At 43.0% G+C, this 23,015-nt stretch overlaps 1 protein-coding gene across 1 annotated transcript in view; it reads left to right on the top strand.

Moving 5' to 3' along the window:
• The window catches only part of SEC14L5 (SEC14 like lipid binding 5), a 73,285-nt gene extending 50,436 nt beyond the window's left edge, over positions 1–22,849 (top strand). Inside the window, exons 8-17 of the mRNA XM_034420517.3 lie at positions 496–608; positions 8,275–8,464; positions 10,850–10,938; positions 12,737–12,807; positions 13,099–13,270; positions 14,347–14,481; positions 15,137–15,274; positions 16,982–17,227; positions 19,859–20,037; positions 22,466–22,849. Of these exons, the coding sequence (XP_034276408.1) occupies positions 496–608; positions 8,275–8,464; positions 10,850–10,938; positions 12,737–12,807; positions 13,099–13,270; positions 14,347–14,481; positions 15,137–15,274; positions 16,982–17,227; positions 19,859–20,037; positions 22,466–22,571 (1,439 nt within the window). The 3' untranslated portion in view covers positions 22,572–22,849. The remainder of the gene's footprint in view (positions 1–495; positions 609–8,274; positions 8,465–10,849; positions 10,939–12,736; positions 12,808–13,098; positions 13,271–14,346; positions 14,482–15,136; positions 15,275–16,981; positions 17,228–19,858; positions 20,038–22,465) is intronic.
• Positions 22,850–23,015: the final 166 nt, after the last annotated feature.

Here is a 23,015-nt window from a genome sequence, read left to right as displayed (position 1 = left end):
TCCCCTCCCTGCCTCTTGCAAAGCGAAGAGATTGGAGAGAAAGGGATTTCAAAAGAGTAAGCAGGCACACATCAGGCTGTGCTCATGGCTGTATGCCTGTACTACAATATTGTTTTCCATTGTATGTGCCTGCTTACTCTCTTGTAATCCTTTCTCAAATCTCTCAGAATCTGCAGGAATGGAAGAAGGAAAAACAACAGATCAGGCCCCGAGCAAGCATACTTGACTGCAGTGGGGGGGTCATGGGATGAGAGATACTGCAAAGGTCATACATGTAGGCATAGGTTGTAAAGTTATTTTTTTTTCCAGCACTGTTGCAACATTCAGATGGTCACTGAACGAGGCAACAGGGTAAGCAAGGGCTACTTGTAAACATTCTTACAGGCTGTCTGCAAGCAAATGGCAAGAAACGCATTCATAGCTTTACTCTCCCATGATTGCCTTGTTTTTTTTCCCCCTGAGCTTCTCCCATGGCTGACTTTTCTCTCTCCCTAGGGGACAAACTCGATGCTGATTACATAGAACGTTACCTGGGACAATTAAATCCCATGCAGGAAAGCTGCTTGATCAGACTTCGTCAGTGGCTCCAGGAAATGCAGAAAGGAAAGGTAAATGGGGGGAAGGGAAGCCGTGGTTAGGTATATAACTCATCTCTTCTGGAACAGTAACAGAGTTGGAAGGGACCTTGGAGGTCATCTAGTCCAGCGGTCACCAACTGGTGGTCCGCAGAAAACTTATTTGCATTTTCTATATTGCACTAAATCAGGGGTCCTCAAATTATGGCCCCTGAGCCAGATACGTGCAATGAACGGTTGTGTTGCTGCAGAAAGTCTCTCCCTTTGGGGTCTTTTTGTGGTGGTCGGAGGGGGACAGAAATTCCAACTTGGTGTCTGCTTCAGCCTCCTGATGCAGGGCTTTGGCCGAAGGCTGGAGGGAAGCGTCGTGGTGGCGAAGAGCCAGAAGGCGTTGTTCCAGTGGGACTGCATCATGGTCTGGAACTGGCTGACCATCTCAGCCCGCTGAGCCTCCAGACATGGCGTTGCACTCCCGCAGGTCTTCCCTCTGCTTGGAAAGCCTATGCTCCTAGTCCTCATGAGGTGCTTCTGCTGAGCCTCCTTCTCAGTCATATCCAATTTGAACTGAGCCAGCTGTTGTGCCAACTCTTTCTCATGGTGGCTGCTTAGCTCCAATAACTGCTTCCTATTGGGGCCCTAAGGAGCCCGGGTGGGGAGGGGAGGAGTGGCTGGGAGGGGAGGGGCGAGTAGAGGCCAGTGAGGCGCCCCTCGATGTGAGTGACATCGAGTTGGCCACGCCCATCAAGTCACATGACCACCTAGCCACGCCCACCCAGCCGGTCCTTAGCCAGATCGTATTAGTGGTCCGTGGGATTTAAAATTATGAATTTAGTGGTCCCTGAGGTCCGAAAGGTTGGTGATCTAATCCAACCTCCTGCTGACGCAGGAAACCTGTACTAGGGATTCGAACCGCCGAACTGCCGACCTTTCTGATCGACAAGCTCGGTGTCTTAGCCACTGAGCCACCTAGTCAGTATCTTCCTTGAATGCTCCTGTCCCATTGTTGAACTTGTGAAGGAACCGGGAGCAGCTTGCCTTAACGGTTGACAAGACTGCATTCTGAATCGGTTTCCTTCTGTCTGAAGGACATCTTTGAACGGTTTTCCTTGCTGTGTGACTTCAAGATGTCCCAAAGGTGCTTTTTTTCCAGGAGGCAACTGGACTTCCTTGTTTTTTTTTTCTTTGGTAGACGTTTCGCTTCTCATCCAAGAAGCTTCTTCAGCTCTGACAGGACACTGGGGAATGGAAGGATTGATATTCCTTGCAGACAGCTGGTCATTTGCATCCTTTTAGAGGGTCGTTAAAGCACTTGGAGGTTTATCTGTGTCTTCAGAGTCACCTGAGTGGTTTTCCTGGTTCCTGTAGTCTGCAATTTTTTCCCCTCTGGAAATTCATTCCTCCTCCCACACCATTCCAAGGGCGTTCATCCCAAATTGTATAGCTCAAAGTCTGTAGAGGTTCTCAGTCATCCAGGTCATGATTGTCCCAAAGGTGCTTTTTTTTTTTTTTTTATTGTAAAAGTTTTACAATTACATTTTCACCCCATTTTCACCCCCCTAACCCACCCCAAACTCCCCATCCCATCCTCCCTAACCCCCCCTGTCCCTCCCCTCCCCCCCGGACTTCCATAGAGTGTACCCCATCATTATCCCCTTTATATAAAAAAAAACCCTTGAACTTTAAACCCCCCCAACCCCCATATCATTTTTCATCTTCACATAGTTCAAATATTTCTATCTTAATGTAATATAATACTATCAATAAAAAGCTATTTGATACTTCCTAGTTTGATATTTGTTCTGCACATAATCTATCCATTTTTTCCATTCACATTCATAAGTCTCTTGTGAGCGGTCTTTTAAATATGCTGAAATCTTCGCCATCTCAGCGAAACTGGCCATCTTCAAAGTCCATTCTTGAACGGTGGGCAAAGCTACATTTTTCCAATATTTACCTATCAACAATCTCGCTGCTGTAATCATATACAAAATCAACTTTGTTTCATCCACTGTAAAACCCTTAGCTATACCCAATAAAAACAATTGTGGAGAAAATTGAATTTTTTTCTTCAAAACATTCTGCATAACCCACCAAATTTTTATCCAAAAAGCCTTAACTTTCTTACAGGTCCACCAAATATGAAAATATGTAGCATCTGTACAATCACACCTCCAACATTTTGGCTGAACATTAGGATACATACACGACAGTTTCTTAGGGTCTAGATGCCATCTATAAAACATTTTGTAAAAATTTTCCCTCAAATTCTGCGACTGTGTAAATTTAACATTCTGGACCCAAATTTTTTCCCATGTTTCCAACTTCACTGGTTCTTCAAAATTTTGTGCCCACTTAATCATACAGTCTTTAACTAATTCAGTTTCTGAATCCCTTTCTAGCAAAACATTATAAAGCCTTTTAATATGCATTGGACCTTTCTCTCTTATATGTCTAACCAATTCTTCCTCATGCAACATAATACCAATTTTTTGGTCCTCTTTCCATCTCAATTGTAATTGATTATATTGTAACCAAGTTAAGTTAATCCCTTCGTCCAACAGTGTCTGCAAATTCTTCAGCTGCCATCTGCCCGCATCTGTAAAAAGAACCTCTTTGTATAAAAACCCCCCGAGTGACATTATATTTGTATTCCACAAAGTATGACCAAGATCCAACCATAGCGGTATTTTATAATCCCATTTGAGTCGGTGCTTCTTCCAAACTCTCATCAAAGAGTCTCTAAGTATATGACTTTTAAATATTTTATCAACTTTGTCATCATAAAATAAGTAAGCGTGCCATCCAAATTCAAGATCAAAACTTTCTGCATTCAATATTCCAGCCTTTTTACTTCCAAACCAATCACTTGTTAAAGTTAAAGCTGCTGCATCATAATATAACTGTAGGTTTGGAAGTTTAAGACCTCCTCTTTCTGGAACATCTTGCATAATTTTCAATTTCACTCTCGGCTTCTTCTCGTTCCAGACGAACTTATTCACTCCAAATTGCCAAACTTTCAATTGTTTATCACTTTTAAGCACCGGAATCATTTGAAACAAAAAAAGAAATCTTGGCAAAATATTCATCTTAACTGCTGCTATTCTTCCAAGTAGAGACAGCTGCAGTTTTTTCCAAGTCTCCATATCTTTCTGCACCTCTCGCCACAACACCTCATAATTATTTTGAAACAATTTCATGTTTGATTCTGCAACCTGAACTCCTAGATATTTTACCTTAGGTACAATCTCAAAACCTGCCCTCCTTTCAAGCTCATGTTTGCGATCTTGTGTCATGTTTTTAACTATCATTTTAGTCTTTTTTGGATTCAATCTGAAACCTGAAACTTTACCATAATCTTGTATAATGTCCTTCATCAAGATTATTGATTCCATTGGTTGTGATAGGGTAACAACCAGATCATCTGCAAATGCCTTTATTCTGTAATCCTCTTGCCTAATCTTTATACCTTTCAAGATATTAGAGTCCCGTATTGTATTTAACAAGACTTCTAGTGTTAAGATAAATAAAAGTGGGGACAACGGACATCCCTGTCTTGTTCCTTTTTCAATTTTAAACTCTGTTGTCAAACTTCCATTAATAATAATCTGTGCCTTTTGCTCTTGATAAATTGCCGAAATCGCCTGTATAAATTGGTCCCCAAAGTCCATCTTTTTCAAAGTCTTTACTAGAAAATTCCAATCCACTCTATCAAAGGCCTTCTCTGCATCCAAAAAAACCAGCACTGCAGGGATCTGTTTATTCTTCTCAAGATATTCCAGTAAATTTATTACTTGCCTTACATTATCCTTCATATATCTGCCCTCGATAAATCCCGCTTGATCATCATGAATCACCTCTTGAATTACTGGCATCAATCTGTTGGCTAATACTTTTGCATAAATTTTATAGTCATTATTTAAAAGAGATATTGGTCTATAATTTTCCGGTTTTTTAGGACCTACATGTTCTTTTGGTATCAAAGCAATATATGCTGATTTCCATGATGGGGGTATTTTACCCCCTTGTTGTATATTGCAAAATAAGTCTCTAAGTTGTTCCACCATTTCTGCTTGTAAAGTTTTATAATACACTGCAGTCAATCCATCTGTTCCAGGAGCTTTAGCTGTTTTCAATTGTTTAATTGCTGCAATTATTTCCTCAACTGTTATAGGATAGTTCATTCTTTCTTTTTGTTGACTAGTAATTTTTGAGACTCTTTTCTCTTCTAGATATTTTTCTATAAGTCCATTCTGTATATCATCTTTGGCATATAATTTAGTATAATATTCTACAAAGACTTCTTTAATCAATTTTTGTTGAGAAATTTCTTTCCCTCCAATGTCAATACTCTCAATAGTCCGTATACTCTGCTTCTTCCTTAAGGTATAGGCCAACCATCTTCCCGGTTTATTAGCATTACAAAACGTATTATGCTTCGCATATTGTAAATTTGTTGCAGCTTGCTCCGCCAAGAGCATTTGAAATTGATCTTTCAAAAGTTTTATAGCACCAGATATTCTTTCATCTGTTGGGTTTTTAATGAGTAGCTGTTCCTTATTCTTTATTTCTACTTCCAATTCGAGTCTTTTCTTTTGTCGAATCTGTTTATGTTTAGAATTCATATAAATGAGTACCCCTCTCATATACGCTTTACTCGCATCCCATACAATTTCAATTGGGGTACCCTTATTCAAGTTCATCTCAAAAAATTCTTTCATCTGTTTTTTAAGTTCTGTTATATTTTTTTCATATCTAAACAAATTTTCATTTAATCTCCATGACCTTCTCTCAGTTTTTCCCATCTCAATTTCTATCCATACAGAACTATGATCAGTTAAAGTTCTTGGAAATATCTTTGTTCTTTTTGTTTTAACAAGTAAATCATCTGATAACAAGATAAAGTCAATCCTGGAAAAAGATCTATGTCTGTCAGAGAAAAAAGTATAGTCCAATTCTTTTGGGTTGTAAATTCTCCAGATATCTTTTAATTCCAAATCTTCTTTCATATCAAAAAAAGTCTGTGGTAGTCTGATCCTTACTTTCGCCAAACTCTTTTTATCTAGTTTAGAATCAATTACTCCATTCCAATCTCCCATTATTAAAATAGATCTATAATCCCATTGCAATATTTTATTATGTAAAGTCTTATAAAAATGATCCTGTTGTTGGTTCGGAGCATAAATTCCAATCAGAAGAATTTGGCCAATTGCTGTATACAATTCAATTGCAATAAACCTACCACCTTCATCTGCTTCTATAATTTTAGCAGACAATCTTTTATTTACATAAATAACCACACCATTCTTTTTTTCCGAGTTTGAAGCTATAAAATGTGTTCCTAATTTAGAGTTTATCAGGTATTTGTGATCTTGAGTTCGAATATGAGTTTCTTGTAGACAAATTATGTCATTATTAAATTGTCTCAGATATGTAAATAACTTGTTCCTTTTTTGTGGTGAGTTTAATCCGTTAACATTCCAAGATAAAAGCCTAATTGTCATCTTGACCTTTCTGAAGCGATGAGCTGCCTTGCCTCGCTTCTTCTGAGGTCTTCGGCTTTGCTCCCCCCATAGCTTCACTTTGTGTGGTGCTTTTGGCTCCCCCTTTATGTTGGCTTACTTGTTGTTGTTTTTCTTTTATTTGCTTGGAGACTGCGCGAGTTATACGTTGGTCCTTAACTTCAGGTATCCGAGCTGGATCCAAAGCAGCATCTCTTGTTGACAAAATTGGTGAAGATTCTAGCAGGGATTCCTCCATAAGGCCTCCTCCTCCTACAACTCCCTGCATTTCCACTAATTCCGTCTGCTTGGACTGTTGTTCCCGCTCATGCTGAAATTGTTTTTCCTTATCACTTTTTATCTCCAGCATTGTAGATGTACGTGGGGATGATGATCTTTCTTTAAGAATATTATAGTAAAAATATTCCGCCTTCTGAAAAGTATTCAATCGGTGTCCTTCTCCATTATATTTCAGAATTATACCAGTTGGGGCATCCCACCGGAATGGTATTTCTTGCTTTTGCAATTCATTCACTAGAAACCTATATTCTTTTCGATCTTTTAACATCTTAGGTGGCAGTTCCTTATAAACTCCAATTTGAGCTCCCTCCACTTGCACAGAGGAAAGAAAGGATCTTTGCAAAATATCATTTCTTATTCTTCTGTCTGTAAAATATATCACCACATCTCTGGGTAATTTTCTTTGTCTAGCCACCCATGAATTTACTCTATAAATTTTATCTATTTTATAGACCACGTCTGCTGGATCAATTTTTAACAATACAGCCAAGGCATCTGAACAAATCTGTCTCAAATCTTGCCTATCATTTTCTTTTATTCCTCGAAGCCTAATAGCAAATTCCATGGATCGAAACTGTAACATTGTAATCTCATTTTCAACTCTCTGCACTTTATTGTCCACATCAACAATTTTAGAATCAGTATCCTTCATTTTAACATTAACTTCTGATTTAAATTCTTCCAGTTTGGAATCCACTTTGCTAATGGTTTCTGCCAGATCAGAAACCACATTTGTCAATTTGTCAGACACCTTGTCATAATTCTCTTTCATTGCCTCTTTGAATTCATTAATTTCTTTCTTCATTTCCTGTTGTGATTTTTGAAATTTATCATCCAGAGCCTGGGTAATAAAGTCCTTCAAATTTTGAACATCAAAGTCCTTTCCCTCACCCTGCTGGCTGGGAGGGGGCTGCTGTTCCGGCTTATGAGTGGGAGATCCCTCCCCTGCAGCCTTTCCTTCCTGTTTCTTTGAAGCCATTCTGCCACGTAAATTAACTTTTCTAAAAAAAGGAAGTCTTTTTTCCTTTGCTCCTCCACAAAGTCCTTTGAAAAAGTCCCCCAGATTTAACCAAATTAGAAATTAAGTAAGCTGAAGCAAGCTCAGGTTTATGTTAAAAGGAATTTTTTCTTCCACTCTTCTCTGTTCACTTGCTACAAGCAGTGCTACAATGTAGCTTGTTCAAATAGCTTTGCAAGATCGCTCTCCCTTTCAGCTCGTTAACGCTGGAACGGCGCCATTTTTTTTTCAAGCCGTTCCGCTCACTCTAGCCTTTTCCCAAATCAAAAGTTCAGAAACAAAGAGTTACTTGCAGTTTCTTGGTTTGGGGGTTGAGGTTGTTTTGTAGTAAAATTATTTTTCATCAATTTAAATGTTTGCTGCAGCCGGCTTGCTCTGACAAGCAGAGTCGTCCCACGCCGTCCGGAGTCTCCGCAAGTTGAAAGGGAGCCGCGCCCGTTTCCTCCCCAGTAGCAAACTTCTGGGGGTTCACAGGGGCTCGACCTGCCTCTTGCTTCCCTCTTCTCCTCGAATCCTCAGGATTTAGGAGTTTTCAAGCCGCTCCCCTCACTCGGAGCGGCTCTACAGGCGGCTGGGCTGGCGGTCCTTCAAAAGCGACCGTCTTCGCCGGTGGCAGACAAACCCGGAAGTCCCAAAGGTGCTTTTTCAGGAGACAACCGGACTTTCTTGTTTTTTCTTTGGAAGATGTTTCACTTCTCATCCAAGAAGCTTCTTCAGCTCTGACAGGACACTGGGGAATGGAAGGATTTATGTTCCTTGCAGACAGCTGATGTTTGAAGAAACATCTTCAAAAGAAAAAAAAAACAAGGAACCAGGAACACTACTTAGGTGAAAAAGTGCATCTTATACTCTGAAAAATACGGTAATTCTCTCTTTTGCTCAGGTTCCCAAAGATGAATACATCCTCCGTTTCCTGAGGGCTCGGGACTTCAATATTGACAAGGCTCGGGAAATGCTCTGCCAGTCCTTGGCATGGCGAAAGCAATACCAGGTGGATTACATTCTGCAAACGTGGAGGCCACCTTCCCTTTTGGAGGAATTCTACGCTGGGGGTTGGCATTACCAGGACAAAGGTAAGCATCTACCTGTTGCCCTCTGCTCAGTGTCAGGGAATGAAGTTCATCAGTCTGTGAGTCATTCATCATTCAGTTACCTTAGGATGACTCTGGGGTGGGCTTCTTGGGTGCAATGTTGAATTTGCCATTGCTGTTCAGCATTTAAAACTTGTCAGGTGGGACAGATCTGGTCCACATAAAATGGTGGATTAAACTGATTTTGGGGATGTGGTGGCAGAGTGGCTAAGACACTGAGTTTGTCAATCAGAAGGTTGGCAGTTCAGCGGTTCGAATCCCTAGTGCTGCGTAACGGGGTGAGCTCCCGTTCCTTGTCCCAGCTTCTGCCAACCTAGTAGTTTGAAAGCACGTAAAAAATGCAAGTAGAAAAACAGGGACTCCCTTTGGTGGGGAGGCAACAGTGTTCCGTGCACCTTTGGGGTTTAGTCTTGCCGGCCACATGACCACAGAGATGTCTTCGGACAGCACTAGCTCTTCGGCTTTGAAACGGAGATGAGCATTGCCCCCTAGAGTCGGGAACGACTAGCACGTATGTGCGAGGGGAACCTTTACCTTTACCTTTAAACTGATTTATTGCTAAACAGCCTATGAGCAGAAATCTTCTCAACAAACAGCACCTGCTTGGAGTTAGATAAGGGACGATGGAATTCAAGGAAAGTTGGTCTTGGTTCATTTGTGGCTACGTAGGGATTCTAGGCTGATCCCCTTTTTAACTCCGCCCCTCTAGCTTCGGCCATTCCTGCTCCTGCAAATTTCAGTTTTGAACACTTTTGCCGAAATGCATGTAAAAGTAATTCCAAAGAGAGTCAGGAAATAAAATAATAATAATCTTCTATGATGGCAAAGGCTCAGTGTCTACAAGGCTGTGATACCTTGGTCAATATGAATTGCAATGTAGTAATTGCACAATGCATAACCTGGCCTTTTGTACTTTGGTGTCTGGTCCCAAAAGACAAACTCTGTGGGAAAGCTAAAACTACTTTTATTGAGAGGGGCTACAATAATAGAATTTTGTAAATCAAACTGTGCTGTATGTCTTCCATTTCTTACATTATAGTGAATTAGGGAAGTGTCTATTTGAGCCTCTTCTGCATATTTTCTATCTGTTGCGAACTTAAAGTATGTTTCATCCCTCTATCGAGATAAACTTCCTTGCTCTTTATACAGTATTACATCACAACGTTCTGTGCAAATATCTAAGTCACGTGGTTTGTCATTTGTGGTTCTCCTATGGCCCCCCTCTCCCCAAACCTATGGCTCTGAATAGTGATATTTTGGATAGTGAATATTCATTTTCACGTTCTCATCTGGTCCATTTCCAAAACTGCATTATTAGTAGCTATTTTTGTTCATCGTAGTGGTGGTTCTCAATCCTTTTTGAATCTACCGTGCAATATGGAATGTAGCCATTGTTCTGCAGCAGAACAGAAAATTATTAAGCATGTATAACATGTATAAAGCATATATAAAGTCATGCTTTGACTTACGTCAAAGTGTTATGACCCATCAGCGACCTGTGCAGCTAGTAGCTGATTCAGACAGCGAGGAGGCTGGTGTGGTGCTGCACCAGCAGCCTGTGCAGCTGGCACTCGAGTCAGACAATGAGGAGGCTGGAGAAGATGTGGTGCCAGAGGCGGGGATTCAGCAGGGCCTTCAGAACCTCCAGAAGCTTCCATGGGTGAAGAAGAAGAGGAGGAGCCTCTTCTTGATGCACGGGTGCGCAGAGCTGCCAAAAGGCAGGAGAGGCTCCTCAGGAGGAGGTCTCCTCGAGAGTAAGGCTTTGAGCTAATTGGCCACTCCCTTAGCCTATTTAAGGAAGGACGATGACTGAGGCAATTTGCAGGAAACAATTTCATTCACTCTCCTTCGTGTCTTGATCTTAGTTCTTTTATCAGTTTCCTGCAAATTGCTTCTGGGCTTTCTGCCAATCCTAGTAAGATTACGATTATTTATTCTTTGGATTCTTGTAGGCTGTTAAGAAAGCTAATTAACAGCCTTTGTTTGAAAAAGACTAATTTAATTTAGTAAACTAAAGTTTGTACAGACTTTGTGCGGGCTGCGTTCTTTGGGGTCCGTAGCTGGAGCAGAACACAAAGTTGGTGGTAAGTCACTTTTTTTCCTCTTTCCTCCGTACGTCTAAGTTTTACTCTCGGTAATGATGTAAATCAAAGGTGTAAGTCAAGGTTGTGTGCTCAAGGCTGAGCTATTACGGGAAGAATCTTTCATTTCAACAGCAAGTTGTGTTGTTGTCACAAGCTGGCAGTCGGACGTTGGACAAATTGCTGCTAATTTTCATGTTTCTGGAAGCTTATTCTGTCTTTCAGGACAGGTTTTTTTTTCTAAAATTCAGCTTCTTTGTTCTTTCTTTCTTTCTTTTTTTTCAAGATGGAAGACCCCTCTACATCCTTCGCCTTGGGCAAATGGACACCAAGGGACTTGTGAAGGCTCTGGGAGAGGAATCACTTCTTCGCCATGTGAGAGACGCCTTTAAATTAAATGCTTAGCTTTGGCAAAGGCCCTTTCTCAAGGGGCTTCTGGCACGTCTTTGTCTTAAGTGAACGTGTGCCCACATTTGGAAGGCACCCGAACTCACAAACGTAGCAACTATGCAATGCAGGAATGCAATACCAGAGTCTCTGTACATGGTCTTCACAATGTCTACCAAATAGAACTTTTTCGAATGCTCTCCTTATCCCCTCCCCGCAGTTCAGTGGTGGGATTCGAATTTTTTTACTACTGGTTCTGTGGGCGTAGCTTGGTGGGCGTGGCATGGGAAGGATATTGTAAACTCTCCATTCCCTCCCCACTCCAGGGGAAGGTTACTGCAAAATCCCCATTTCCTCCCGATCAGCTGGGATTTGGGAGGCAGAGAATAGAGAATAGATGGGGGCGGGGCCAGTCAGAATTTTTACTACCGGTTCTCCAAACTACTCAAAATTTCCGCTACCGGTTCTCCAGAACTGGTCAGAACCTGCTGAAACCCACCTCTGCCGCAGTTCCTCTGCACAAACACCCATTGCATATGGTAGACTGACAGCAAGTGAAGCATGACGTAGCAGGATGGTAGTCTTACATTGTGGGAGGAAGTCCATATATCTTATAGTTGACAGGTGAATTCTGGGAATTGAAGCCCACATATCTCATAGTTGGTTGGGGAGTTGGATAGATTTTCTTAATATACTCTACAAAGTAAAATAGCATTCCTTGACTTCTTGCAGAGCTTTCTTTTACTTGGTCTACAGTGAAGGATTGGCCTCTATCTTGAAAGCATCTCCAAAACCTTCACTGCCCATTTTTAAGGCCAAGCAAATCGAGATGAGACTATTGCATCTCTCTCTCTCTGTCTCTCTCTCTCTTTCTCTCTCTCTCTCTCTTTCCCTCTCTCTCTCCCTCCCTCCCTCTCCTCTCCTCTCCCCTCCTCTCCCCTCTCCCCTCTCCAGTGTACAGATGTACCGATCAGAAACAATGTGATACTTTTTCTGGTTCATACTAGATATCATCACTCTGCACTTTTACTCTAGCAGTGACTTCCCAGTTTTCATATGGAGGGTTTCCCCCCTCTTTTTTTTCCTTTCCTTTCCTTTCCTTTCCTTTCCTTTCCTTTCCTTCCCTTCCCTTCCCTTCCCTTCCCTTCCCTTCCCTTCCCTTCCCTTCCCTTCCTTTTCCTTTCTTCCTTTCTTTTCCTTTCCTTTCCTTTCCCTTCCCTTTCCCTTCCCTTCCCTTTCTTCCTTTCCTTTCCTTTCCTTCCCCTTCCCCTTCCCCTTCCCCTTCCCCTTCCCCTTCCCCTTCCTTTCCTTCCTTTCCTTTCCTTTCCTTTCCTTCCCTTCCCTTCCCTTCCTTCTCCTTTCTTCCTTTCTTTTCCTTTCCTTTCCTTTCCCTTCCCTTTCCCTTCCCTTCCCTTTCTTCCTTTCCTTTCCTTTCCTTCCCCTTCCCCTTCCCCTTCCCCTTCCCCTTCCTTTCCTTCCTTTCCTTTCCTTTCCCTTCCCTTCCTTTCCTTTCCTTCCTTTCCTTCCTTTCCTTTTCCTTTCTTCCTTTCTTTTCCTTTTCCTTTTTCTTTCTCCCTTCCCTTCCCTTCCCTTCCCTTTCTTTCACTGAATAACTTTCTCTTCTTCCACCAACTTCACAAGGCAAGAAATTAAAGGATTCTATTTTTTAAAAAAACGATGCATTTCTCTATCAGCTATAAGAACTGATCAGTACATCCAAGACCTGCAATTTAGGAATATTTTCATATGTCACAATGCAAACCTTTGTTTTTTGTTTTCCTTTTAGGTCTTGTCAATTAATGAGGAGGGACAAAGAAGATGTGAAGAAAACACCAACCTCTTAGGCCGCCCCATCTCGTTAGTATGCATCTCCTTATGCAAATACAGATCAACATGAAGGATAAGTCAGCTATTTGTTAGATTAAGGAGACTCCATCAGTGCCATAACCTCATTAAATAAATTAACTTTTTCACACTTTGGATAAAATGTAGAGAGATTGGAAGACTATTCTGAGTGGCATTTGTGAAAACTCCCAAAATTTTACATAAGGAAGTTGGCCAGATCCTGTGCCTTGAGGACTAGTGAGTTGAGGAATGCCAAGTTTACAGATGGCAACAAAACCTGTCTTGTGTTTTCTTTCCTTTCAGATCCTGGACCTGTTTAGTTGATCTTGAAGGGCTGAACATGCGTCATCTCTGGCGTCCTGGTGTAAAAACACTCCTTAGGATTATTGAAGTGGTTGAGGACAACTATCCGGAGACTTTAGGGAGGTTGTTGATTGTGCGAGCGCCAAGGGTGTTCCCTGTGCTTTGGACTTTGGTGAGCAACCCTTGAGGGGGTTCTTTCAAGAAGGTTTTAAAAAAACAGCACATTTAGGAAAATTGTTTTTAACTGATAAGGACGTGCTATTGGATAGCTCCTTGGCCCAAACTTGTTTCTAGAACACTTGCAATGTCAGGGCTCCAACGGATGCCCTAATTAAATCATGAGCCTCGAGCCAAACTTCAAAAGAAATCCGGTTATTTATTAGGAGCTTCATGTCAGCATGTTCCAGGTGAAGCCAACTCTTGACCTCATGTAATTTACAGCCCCGACTTGACCATGTTTCCTCCCTTCCCCCCAGAGTGTGTCATCAGTCACATTCTCCAATGGAACAATTTCGCGGGTTGTAGAGATCACTCCCCTCCGGCCTCTATGGGTAACCCTGGGAGACAGCCTTGAGAGAGATATGTCTGGAATGTGCTTTTGTTTTTTGCTGCTGTGCTGCTTTGCTGTTTTCCCATCCCACTTGCCTATGGCAACTTGAGAGCAGGCCAGTGATGCTTTGCAAGTTGACATACAACTTATTTTAACAATAGCACCTAGACTTATATACCACTTCATAGTGCTTTACTGCCATCTCTAAGCGGTTTACAGAGTCAGTATATTGCCCCCAATAATCCGGGTCCTCATTTTACCCATCTCAGAAGGATGGAAGGCTGAGTCAACCTCGAGCCGGTCAGGATTGAACTGCTGGCAGTTGCAGAGGTAGCCTGCAATACTGAATTCTAACCACTGGGCCACCACTGCTCTTTTATGCATAATTTATCCTTTGATGATGGCTCCTCTTTCCATTGTAAATTTAATTTGAAAGATTTGTGCAATGAGGGAGGCAAGAGTTCTTTATATGCCTTTTTTTATTTTGTAAATGGGAAAAGTGTGAAACACTGCAAAAATATTTCTTTGGAATAAAAAAAAAACAGCTTCTGTACTTCAAATTTTAGGGTCCAAGTTAAAATAGGCAAGGGTGCGTTTATTTTGGTTTCTTGGGAAAGTATTATATTTAAAGGATTATGAACTTTGAATATTTGAGAGAACAAGTGATAAACAGCAACATTTTCTCCTATCAATTTTAGGTGAGCCCCTTTATCAATGAAAACACCAGGCAAAAATTCCTCATTTATAGCGGCAACAACTATCAGGGTCCTGGAGGACTTGTAGATTATCTGGAAAAAGACGTGATTCCAGACTTCCTTGGAGGAGAATGTGTGGTATGTTTGGATAATGTCTATACCATATAGCAATAGCAATTGCACCTAAACTTATATACCACTTCACAGTGCTTTACAGCCCTCTCTAAGCGGATGACAGAGTCAGCCTCTTGCTCCCAACAATCTGGGTCTTTATTTTACCCACCTCGGAAGGATGGAAGGCTGAGTCAACCTTGAGCCAGTTAGGAGCGAACTCCTGACTGTGGGCAGCCTTAGTCTGCAATGCTGCATTCTAACCACTGTTACCACCTCCATTATACACTACATAAACATGACTAACTAACTAACTAACTAACTAACTAACTAACTAACTAACTAAATAAATAAATAAATAAATAAATAAATAAATAAATAAATAAAATTATGTATATATCCACATGAAAAATGAATCTTGCCAGTTGGCCATTGGAGTGGTTGGCCATTGCCTTCTTGAGATGCTCTTGCATTCCTGATAAACCTCCATTGATGGTCCTCATCTAGATCTGGTCTTCCTTCGGTCACTCTATCCAAAGAGAGTGGATAGAAGCGACAAAAGAAGAAGAAGCTTTTGTCACTGTAGACCAAACATCAGGAAAATCAGAGGTCTTCTTCTTATTTGGAATGTTGACATTTACAAAAGTATTTTATCTGACTATCCATTGTCTTCCCTCCACAGTGTAATGTGCCTGAAGGTGGGCTTGTCCCCAAATCCCTCTATCAAACAGATGAAGAGTCCGAAACCGCAGATCATATTCGTCTCTGGACAGAAACCATCTATCACTCTGCAAATATTTTCAAAGGGGCTCCCCAGGAGGTAAGACTGAAGAGAACCTTCTGTTCAATGGAAGGTACAGTAGATATGTTCTCCTTTTCTAGGCCATGGGTCTCCAACCTTGGCAACTTAGAGCTCACTGTAACAACATTGCCAAAAAGGCATTAAGAGTTGTTAACCTAATCTTGCGAAGCTTCTTCTCTGGTAACATTTTACTGCAAACTAGGGCATACAAAACCTTTGCTAGACCAATTCTCGAATACAGTTCATCTGCCTGGAATCCGCACTGTGTATCAGACATTAATTCAATTGAGCGAGTCCAGAGGTATTTCCTGAGAAGAGTCCTCCACTCCTCTGCTCACAACAGAATCCCTTATGCCACCAGGCTTGAAATTTTGGGCTTAGACAACTTAGAACTACGCCAACTTCAGTCTAACCTAAGCCTAGTACACAAAATTATCTGCTACAATGTCCTACCTGTCAATGACTATTTCAGCTTCAACCGCAATAATACACGAGCACACAATAGATACAAACTCAAGGTAAACTGCTCCAAACTTGATTGCAGATCGCATTAGGGTTGTGTTTGACCTCAGAAGGGGGCTGGGGGAGGTGGTGGCCAGGGTGGCCGTGGCCAACTCAACGTCACTCATGGGGGGGGCACCTATAGTGGCCAAGTGCTAAGGCAGGACTTCTGTCACTGTCATTATAATCCTTCCTTTTCCTTCCTTCCTTCCTTCCTTCCTTCCTTCCTTCCTTCCTTCTTTCCTTCCTTCCTTCCTTCCTTCCTTCCTTCCTTCCTTCCTTCCTTCCTTCCTTCCTTCCTTCTTTCCTTCCTTCCTTCCTTCCTTCCTTCCTTTTCTTCTTTTTCTTCCCTCTTCATTCTTCTTTCTTCCCCTTTCATTCTTTTTCCTTCCTTTCCCTCTTCCCCTCTTCCCTTCTTTTTCTTTGTCTTTACTATTTCCCTTTCCCCTTTGCTGTCCCTTCTTGGATGCTCAAATGCAAAAGGGGAAACATTTCTCCTTTTGTTTTGTTTTTAGTTTGTTTTGCTAGCCCTCTGCTAGCAGAAATGGAGCTAAGGGGGGGTGCGTGTGCGGCCCCCCACATCCTGTTTTTGACCGCGATAGCCTCCTTTTTTGGCCACAATGGCCTGCAGCCCTCTGCCAACCAAGTAGATTTAGCAGGACACACCCCCAATGTTGACCGGATCTAAGAAGGTTTACCATATTTTTGGAATATAAAATGCACCTTTTCCCCCCCAAAAAGAGGATGAAAATCTGGGTGCATCTTATACTCTGAATGTAGCCCCACCCAGCCTCTCAAACTGAGGTTTCAGAGGCTAAAAAAAGCCTCCGAAATGAAGCTTCAGAAAAAAAGCCTCTGAAACGAAGCTTCAGAAAAAAAGCCTCCGAAACAGAGCTTCAGAAAAAAAGCCTCTGATAGGAAGTTTCAGAGGCTTTTCTTTTGAAGCTCTGTTTCGGAGGCTTTCAGAGGCTAAAAAAAAAGCAAGGCACAGAGCTCACAACCAAGGAACCTGTTGCTAAAATTCACCTCTGGCAACAGCTGATTGGGGGTATTCCAGGAGGCCGATCCACCTGACAATCAGCTTTTTTCTTATTTTCCTCCCCAAAAACTAAGGTGCGTCTTATACCCCGGTGAGTCTTATCGTCCGAAAAATATGATAATTTTATCAGCAGCCTCCCTGAAGAAACTGGCTAGACATAAGATTTTTCCTGTCTTCTAATCTAGATCGTTGTAGAGATCCTGGAAGGTGAATCTGTGATCACTTGGGATTTTGACATCCTCAAAGGAGACGTGGTGTTTAGCCTCTTCCATTCCAAACGAGCCCCCGAGACTGTCCGGAAGGAATCTGCCATGCCAACCCCTTTGACATCTGGGGAAAACGTACAACTCATTGGCAAGAGTTGGATCCTGGGAGTGGATTACAGCCGCGTGGAGACTCCCTTGGTCTGCCGTGAAGGCGAGAGCATCCAGGTGAGATTGTGCCCCCTCCCCAAAGCAGTTCTGGGCCTAATCATAATGAGAAAGCAAAGCTGTTTGTGAACCGGCTCCCAAACACGACCAACCCTCTGTAGTTAAACAAATGTTCCCTTTATTAGGAGCGCCAGCAGCCCCAGCAAAAAGTCTCTCTCTCACCGCAGGCTAACAAGTCTGTCCGGCAGAGAGATAAATAGTTGTCTGCCACACATATTCCCCTCTGCCCCCTGCCTTTTATCCCCAGAGATAGGATGGGGCTTTGGCTCTTCCGACCCAAAGACTGGCCCATAGATTTCCACTGCTCTCCTCTCCTCTCCTCTGCCTTCTGCACATCTGTGCATCAGGCACTGGACCCAGCTGTTCCTCCTCTTCCTCATCAGCCACCTCCAGACCAGGGGGTTGTTGACTCTCCATCTGAGGACTGACGGACGGCCCAGGCTCCGCCTCTGTCTCTCTCTCTCTCTGACAGCTCCATTTCCTCTTCCTCCTCAGAGCTCTCAGGTTGCCTCGATGCTGGCTTTAACTCCCATGCCTCCTTCTCCTCTGATTCAGTTGCTGGAGAGGCAGTCAGCCAACAGGCCACAACAGAAGCCAATTCCATGGAATTTTAACATGGGCGAGAGATTCCTCAGACTCAGCGCCAGAGGGACGCATTTGATCAGTTAGTTGCACTGTTTAGAAAGCTTTCCATGGCACCCGGTTCATTGAGATGATCAGGTCTCTGTGATTTGTAATGTACCTGAGTGCGGAGAGTGTTTTGCCACTCCTAATTGTATATGCATGAGCTCATTAATTAAGAAACGGATTGCAGGGCAAGTTGAAAGAGTAAAAGATCATGCAGTAGTAAGCAATTATAAATATCATGTGAAAGGTGTGAGAGATAGATTGACTAGGTAGGTAGGTAGGTAGGTAGGAGATAGATAGATAGATGGCATAGATTGATGAGATAAATGATAGATAGATAGATAGATAGATAGATAGATAGATAGATAGATAGATAGATAGATAGATAGATAGATTGATAGAGATAGATGATAGACAGACAGATGATAGGTAGGTAGGTAGGAAGGAGATAGATAGATAGATAGATGATAGACATAGATGATAGGTAGGTAGGAGATAGATAGATAGATAGATAGATAGATAGATAGATAGATAGATAGATAATAGACTGATAGATAGTTAAGTAGGTAGGAAGGAGGTAGGTAGGTAGGTAGATAGATAGATAGATAGATAGATAGATAGATAGATAGATAGATAGACAGACAGAGATAGATAAATAGAAAAATAATAGACAGATAGATGAGAAAGAGAGAGATGATAGGTAGGAGATGGATGGATGGATGGATGGATGGATAGATAGATAGATAGATAGATAGATAGATAGATAGATAGATGATAGAGATAGATTATAGATAGATGATAGGTAGGTAGGTAAGAGATAGATAGATAGATAGATAGATAGATAGATAGATAGATAGATAGATAATAGACAGACAGATGATAGGTAGGTAGGTAAGAGATAGATAGATAGATAGATAGATAGATAGATAGATAGATAGATAGATAGATAGATAGATAGATAGATAGATAGATAGATAGATAAATGATAGATAGATAACAGACAGACAGACAGATGATAGGTAGGCAGGCAGGCAGGCAGGCAGGGAGGCAGGCAGGCAGGCAGATAGATATATGATAGATGACAGATGATAGATGATAGCTAGTAGCTAGACGATAGATGATAGCTAGTTAGCTAGCTAGAGACAGACAGATACAGATAGAACATTTCCTGGACCATTATTATGTGGCATGAAAAAAAAATGAAAACTATCTATAAAAAACCTGAATCAAGTTTGTTTCCAAGTCCATGTCCAAACTTAGAAAACACATGGGCAGACGTGCACGTTTCCAGAAAAATTACATCTTGTCGTCCTAAGGTTGCTATTATGCAGCCCCAGATAGGTATCCGAGCAGCTCCACAGATGTTTAGAGCTCCTGAAACCCCTCCAGAGGATGACCTCCTTCGTACGCTAGCTTAGAAAGGCTCCTTTCAGTAAGAAACATGATTAGGGGGATCAACTCAGTCGAATCCATGGGGATCTTTAACAGAATCACCAAGAATTTGCCTATAGGATTTGTCTCAGTGGTGAAATCCACATTTGTTTACTACCGGTTCTGTGGGCGAGGTGTGGTGGGCGTGGTGTGGTTTGGTGGGAGTGGCGTGGTGGGAGTGGCAGGGGAAGGATGCTGCAAAATCCCCATTCCCTCCTAGCTCCTGGGAGAAGGATATGGCAAAATCTCCATTCCTTCCTAACTCCTGGGGGAAGGATACTGCAAAATCCCCATTCCCTCCCCACTCTCAGGGGAAGGATACTGCAAAATCCCCATTCCCTCCCCACTCTGGGGCCAGCCAGAGTTGGTATTTGCCGGTTCTCCGAACTGCTCAAAATTTCTGCTACTGGTTCTCCAGAACCTGTCAGAACCTGCTGGATTTCACCCCGATTTATCTTTATCTCCCCACAGCAAGAGGAAAGAGGAGTTTGAAAGCTAACTTGGCAGAGACAAACAAGACACCTCGTTTATCCCTCCCTACCTGCGTGTTTCTCCTTGTGTCTCTGCTTGCAGGGTTCCCATGTGACTCGCTGGCCAGGTTTTTACATCCTCCAGTGGAAAATGCACAGCCCAATTCCCTGCACGGGGACCAGCCTCTCTCGGGTCGACGACGTCTTGGCTACGCTCCAGGTCTCTAATCACAAATGCAAGATCCTGTATTATTACGAGGTGCTTGCATCCAAGGAGTTCAGGTAAACAAAGAATTGGGGGCATCTATTTATTTATTTAAGAGGGGCTCGATGGCTCAGTGGCTAAGACGCTGAGCTTGTCGATCGAAAAGGTCGGCAGTTCGGCAGTTCGAATCCCTAGTGCCACGTAACGGGGTGAGTTGTGCGGCACTCGTAAGCTGGGACAGAAGCTTGTCCCAGCTTCTGCCAACCTAGCAGTTCGAAAGCACGTAAAAAATGCAAGTAGAAAAATAGGGACCACCTTTGGTGGGAAGGTAATGGCGTTCCATGCACCTTTGATGTTGAGTCATGCCGGCCACATGACCACGGAGACGTTTGATCAAAACACAATAGATCTTGCCTTTCCATTAAAGATGATATCAGTCATTCCATAAAATAGGCCCTATCTATCTATCTACTGGAAGGGATGCAGTGGCTCAGTGGCTAAGAGGCTGAGCTTGTCGATCGAAAGGTTCAGTTCGAATCCCTAGTGCTGCTTAACGGGGTGAGCTCCCGTGAATTGTCCCAGCTTCTGCCAACCTAGCAGTTCGAAAGCACATAAAAAATGCAAGTAGAAAAATAGGGACCACCTTTGGTGGGAAGGTAACAGCGTTCTATGCGCATTTGGCATTGAGTCATGCCGGCCACATGACCACGGAGACGTCTTCAGACAGAGCTGGCTCTTTGGCTTTGAAACAGAGATGAGCACCGCCCCCTAGGGTCAGGAACGACTAGCACATATGTGCGAGGGGAACCTTTACCTATTTACCTGTTATTCATTTGCATCCTGCCTTTGTTATTTTTACAAGTACAATTAGTCCTCAACGTAGAACCACAATGGAGCTTAAAATTTCTGTTGTTAAGCGAGACATTTCTTAAGTGAGTTTTGTCCCATTTTACCCCCTTCCTTGTCCCAGTTGTTAAGTGAATCACTGCAGTTCATAAACCAGTCACCCGGTTGTTAAGTGAATCTGGTTTCTTCATGGACTTTAATTGTCAGAAGGTCGCAAAAAGAGATCACATGACACCTGGAACACAGCAACGGTCGTAAATACGAGTCGGTTACCAAGCGTCTGAATTTTGATCACTTGATCCTGGGGATGCTGCAAAGGTTGTTAACTGTGAAAACACGGACAGGTCACTTTTTTCAGTGCCATTGTAACTTTGAATGGTCACTAAACAAACTGTCGAGGACTACCTGTAACTCAAGGCAGAAAATATATCTAACACACCTTCCTTCACCTATTTTCCCCACAACAACCCTGTAAGGTTGGTTGGGCTGAGAGACAGGGAGCGTCCCAAGGTCACCCAGCCAGATTTCATGGCTAAGGCGGGACTAAAACTTACTGTCTCCTGATGATTGGCTAAAAAGTCACACAGCTGGCCTTCATGGCTAAGGCGGGACTAGAACTCACCATCTCCTAGTTATTGGTCTACAGCAGAGGTCTTCAAACTTGGCAGCTTTAAGACTTGTGGATTTCAACGCCAGGAATGGGATTTGGGGGTTCTCCGAACTGCACAGAATCTTAGCTAGAGGTTCTCCCGAACCCCTGCGAACCCCCAGCAGCCCACCCCTGGGGCCACTCCTATAGAGAAAATCAGAAGCTCTTTCTTTCTATTTCCATTTTTATTTTATTTTTATTTTTTTGCACATTTGGCTTTTCCTTTTTTCTTTTCTTTTCTGTATATTAATTCAAAAATGAGATGCAAAAAAACCTCTACACATTTCACTGGGGGGGGGAAGATGTGTTCCGCTCCTTCCCTCGCATTCTTTTTTTTTTTTTAATTTGATTTATATGCCGCCCTTCTCCGGAGACTCAGGGCGGCTTACAATGCATTAAGCAATAGCCTTCATACTTTTGTATATTTATACAAAGTCAGCTTATTGCCCCCACAAACTGGGTCCTCAATTTACCTACCTTAGAAAGGATGGAAGGCTGAGTCAACCTTGAGCCTTGGAGAGATTCGAACCAGCAGTAATTGCAGGCAGCTGGTGTTAATAACAGGGTGCTTTAGACCACTGTACTACCAATGCATTCTTTGTCTTGCTGTCCCTCTTTTCGGGGACTCTTAACCAACTCCTGCAAAGGCTAACTGGGATTCTTCAGCTGAATCACGCGATTGCTGTAAATCACAGCCGCTAGGCTCTAAAAACAATGCCATGGAGAGCCGGGGGTGCGGGATGGAATGGGGGTGGAGGTGGTGGGAACAATGCTTGTCTGATCTTGGCCATCTGCCCTCCAAGCAACTCTTGCCGAATTGACGTCTTCCAGCCACAAACGAGATCCCTGCGGATGGACGCTGGACAGCGGGGCCTCCAGCTGAGCAGAAGATGATCAGCCAAGCGAGGGCAGGGGAAAGGGGGAGGGACGGACGGTGGGGCCAAAGCGCTGGGGTCTCATTAAGGGCCGGAGATAACGAGCGCTTCCTTTCTCCCTTCCCCCCCCTCCAGGGGCTCCATGACGAGTCTGGAGTCGTGCACGAGTGGATTTTCGCAGCTCAGTGGAGCCACCACCTCCTCCACTCGGTCGCAGAGCAGTTCCTTGGTCTCCAGATAGCATCGCCCGGGAAGATGCAGAGCCCCGGAGGGCTGGACCAAGATGCTTTCTTCGAGGCTGCGACCCATGGAGGCTCAAGACAGCCTGCAGGGATGATCACCGAGGAGACCCAGGGACGCTTTTATCAACCAGCTTGAAATCCTTCCTTCCTTCCTTCCTTCCTTCCTTCCTTCCTTCCTTCCTTCCTTCCTTCCTTCCTTCCTTCCTTCCTTCCTCCTTCCCTTCTTTCCTCCCTCCCTTTCTTTCTGCCCTCCTTCCTCTCTCCCTTTCTTCCTCCCTCCCTTCCTCCCTCGCTTTTTGCCATCTTCCTTTCTTTCCTCCCTCCCTCCCTGGCTTCTTCCTCCCTCATTCACTTTTTTCTTCCCTTCTTCCTCTCTCCTCTTCTCTCCTCCCTCACTTTTTCCTTCTTTTCATCCTTCCTTTCTTCTTCCCTTCTCCCTCCCT

Source organism: Pantherophis guttatus, chromosome 14, assembly GCF_059756535.1.
Source record: "Pantherophis guttatus breed Tessera chromosome 14, ASM5975653v1, whole genome shotgun sequence".
In the NCBI taxonomy this organism is placed as follows: Eukaryota; Metazoa; Chordata; class Lepidosauria; order Squamata; family Colubridae; genus Pantherophis; species Pantherophis guttatus.
Note: the sequence above shows the minus strand (reverse complement) of the source record. Positions and strands in the feature narration are given on the sequence as shown.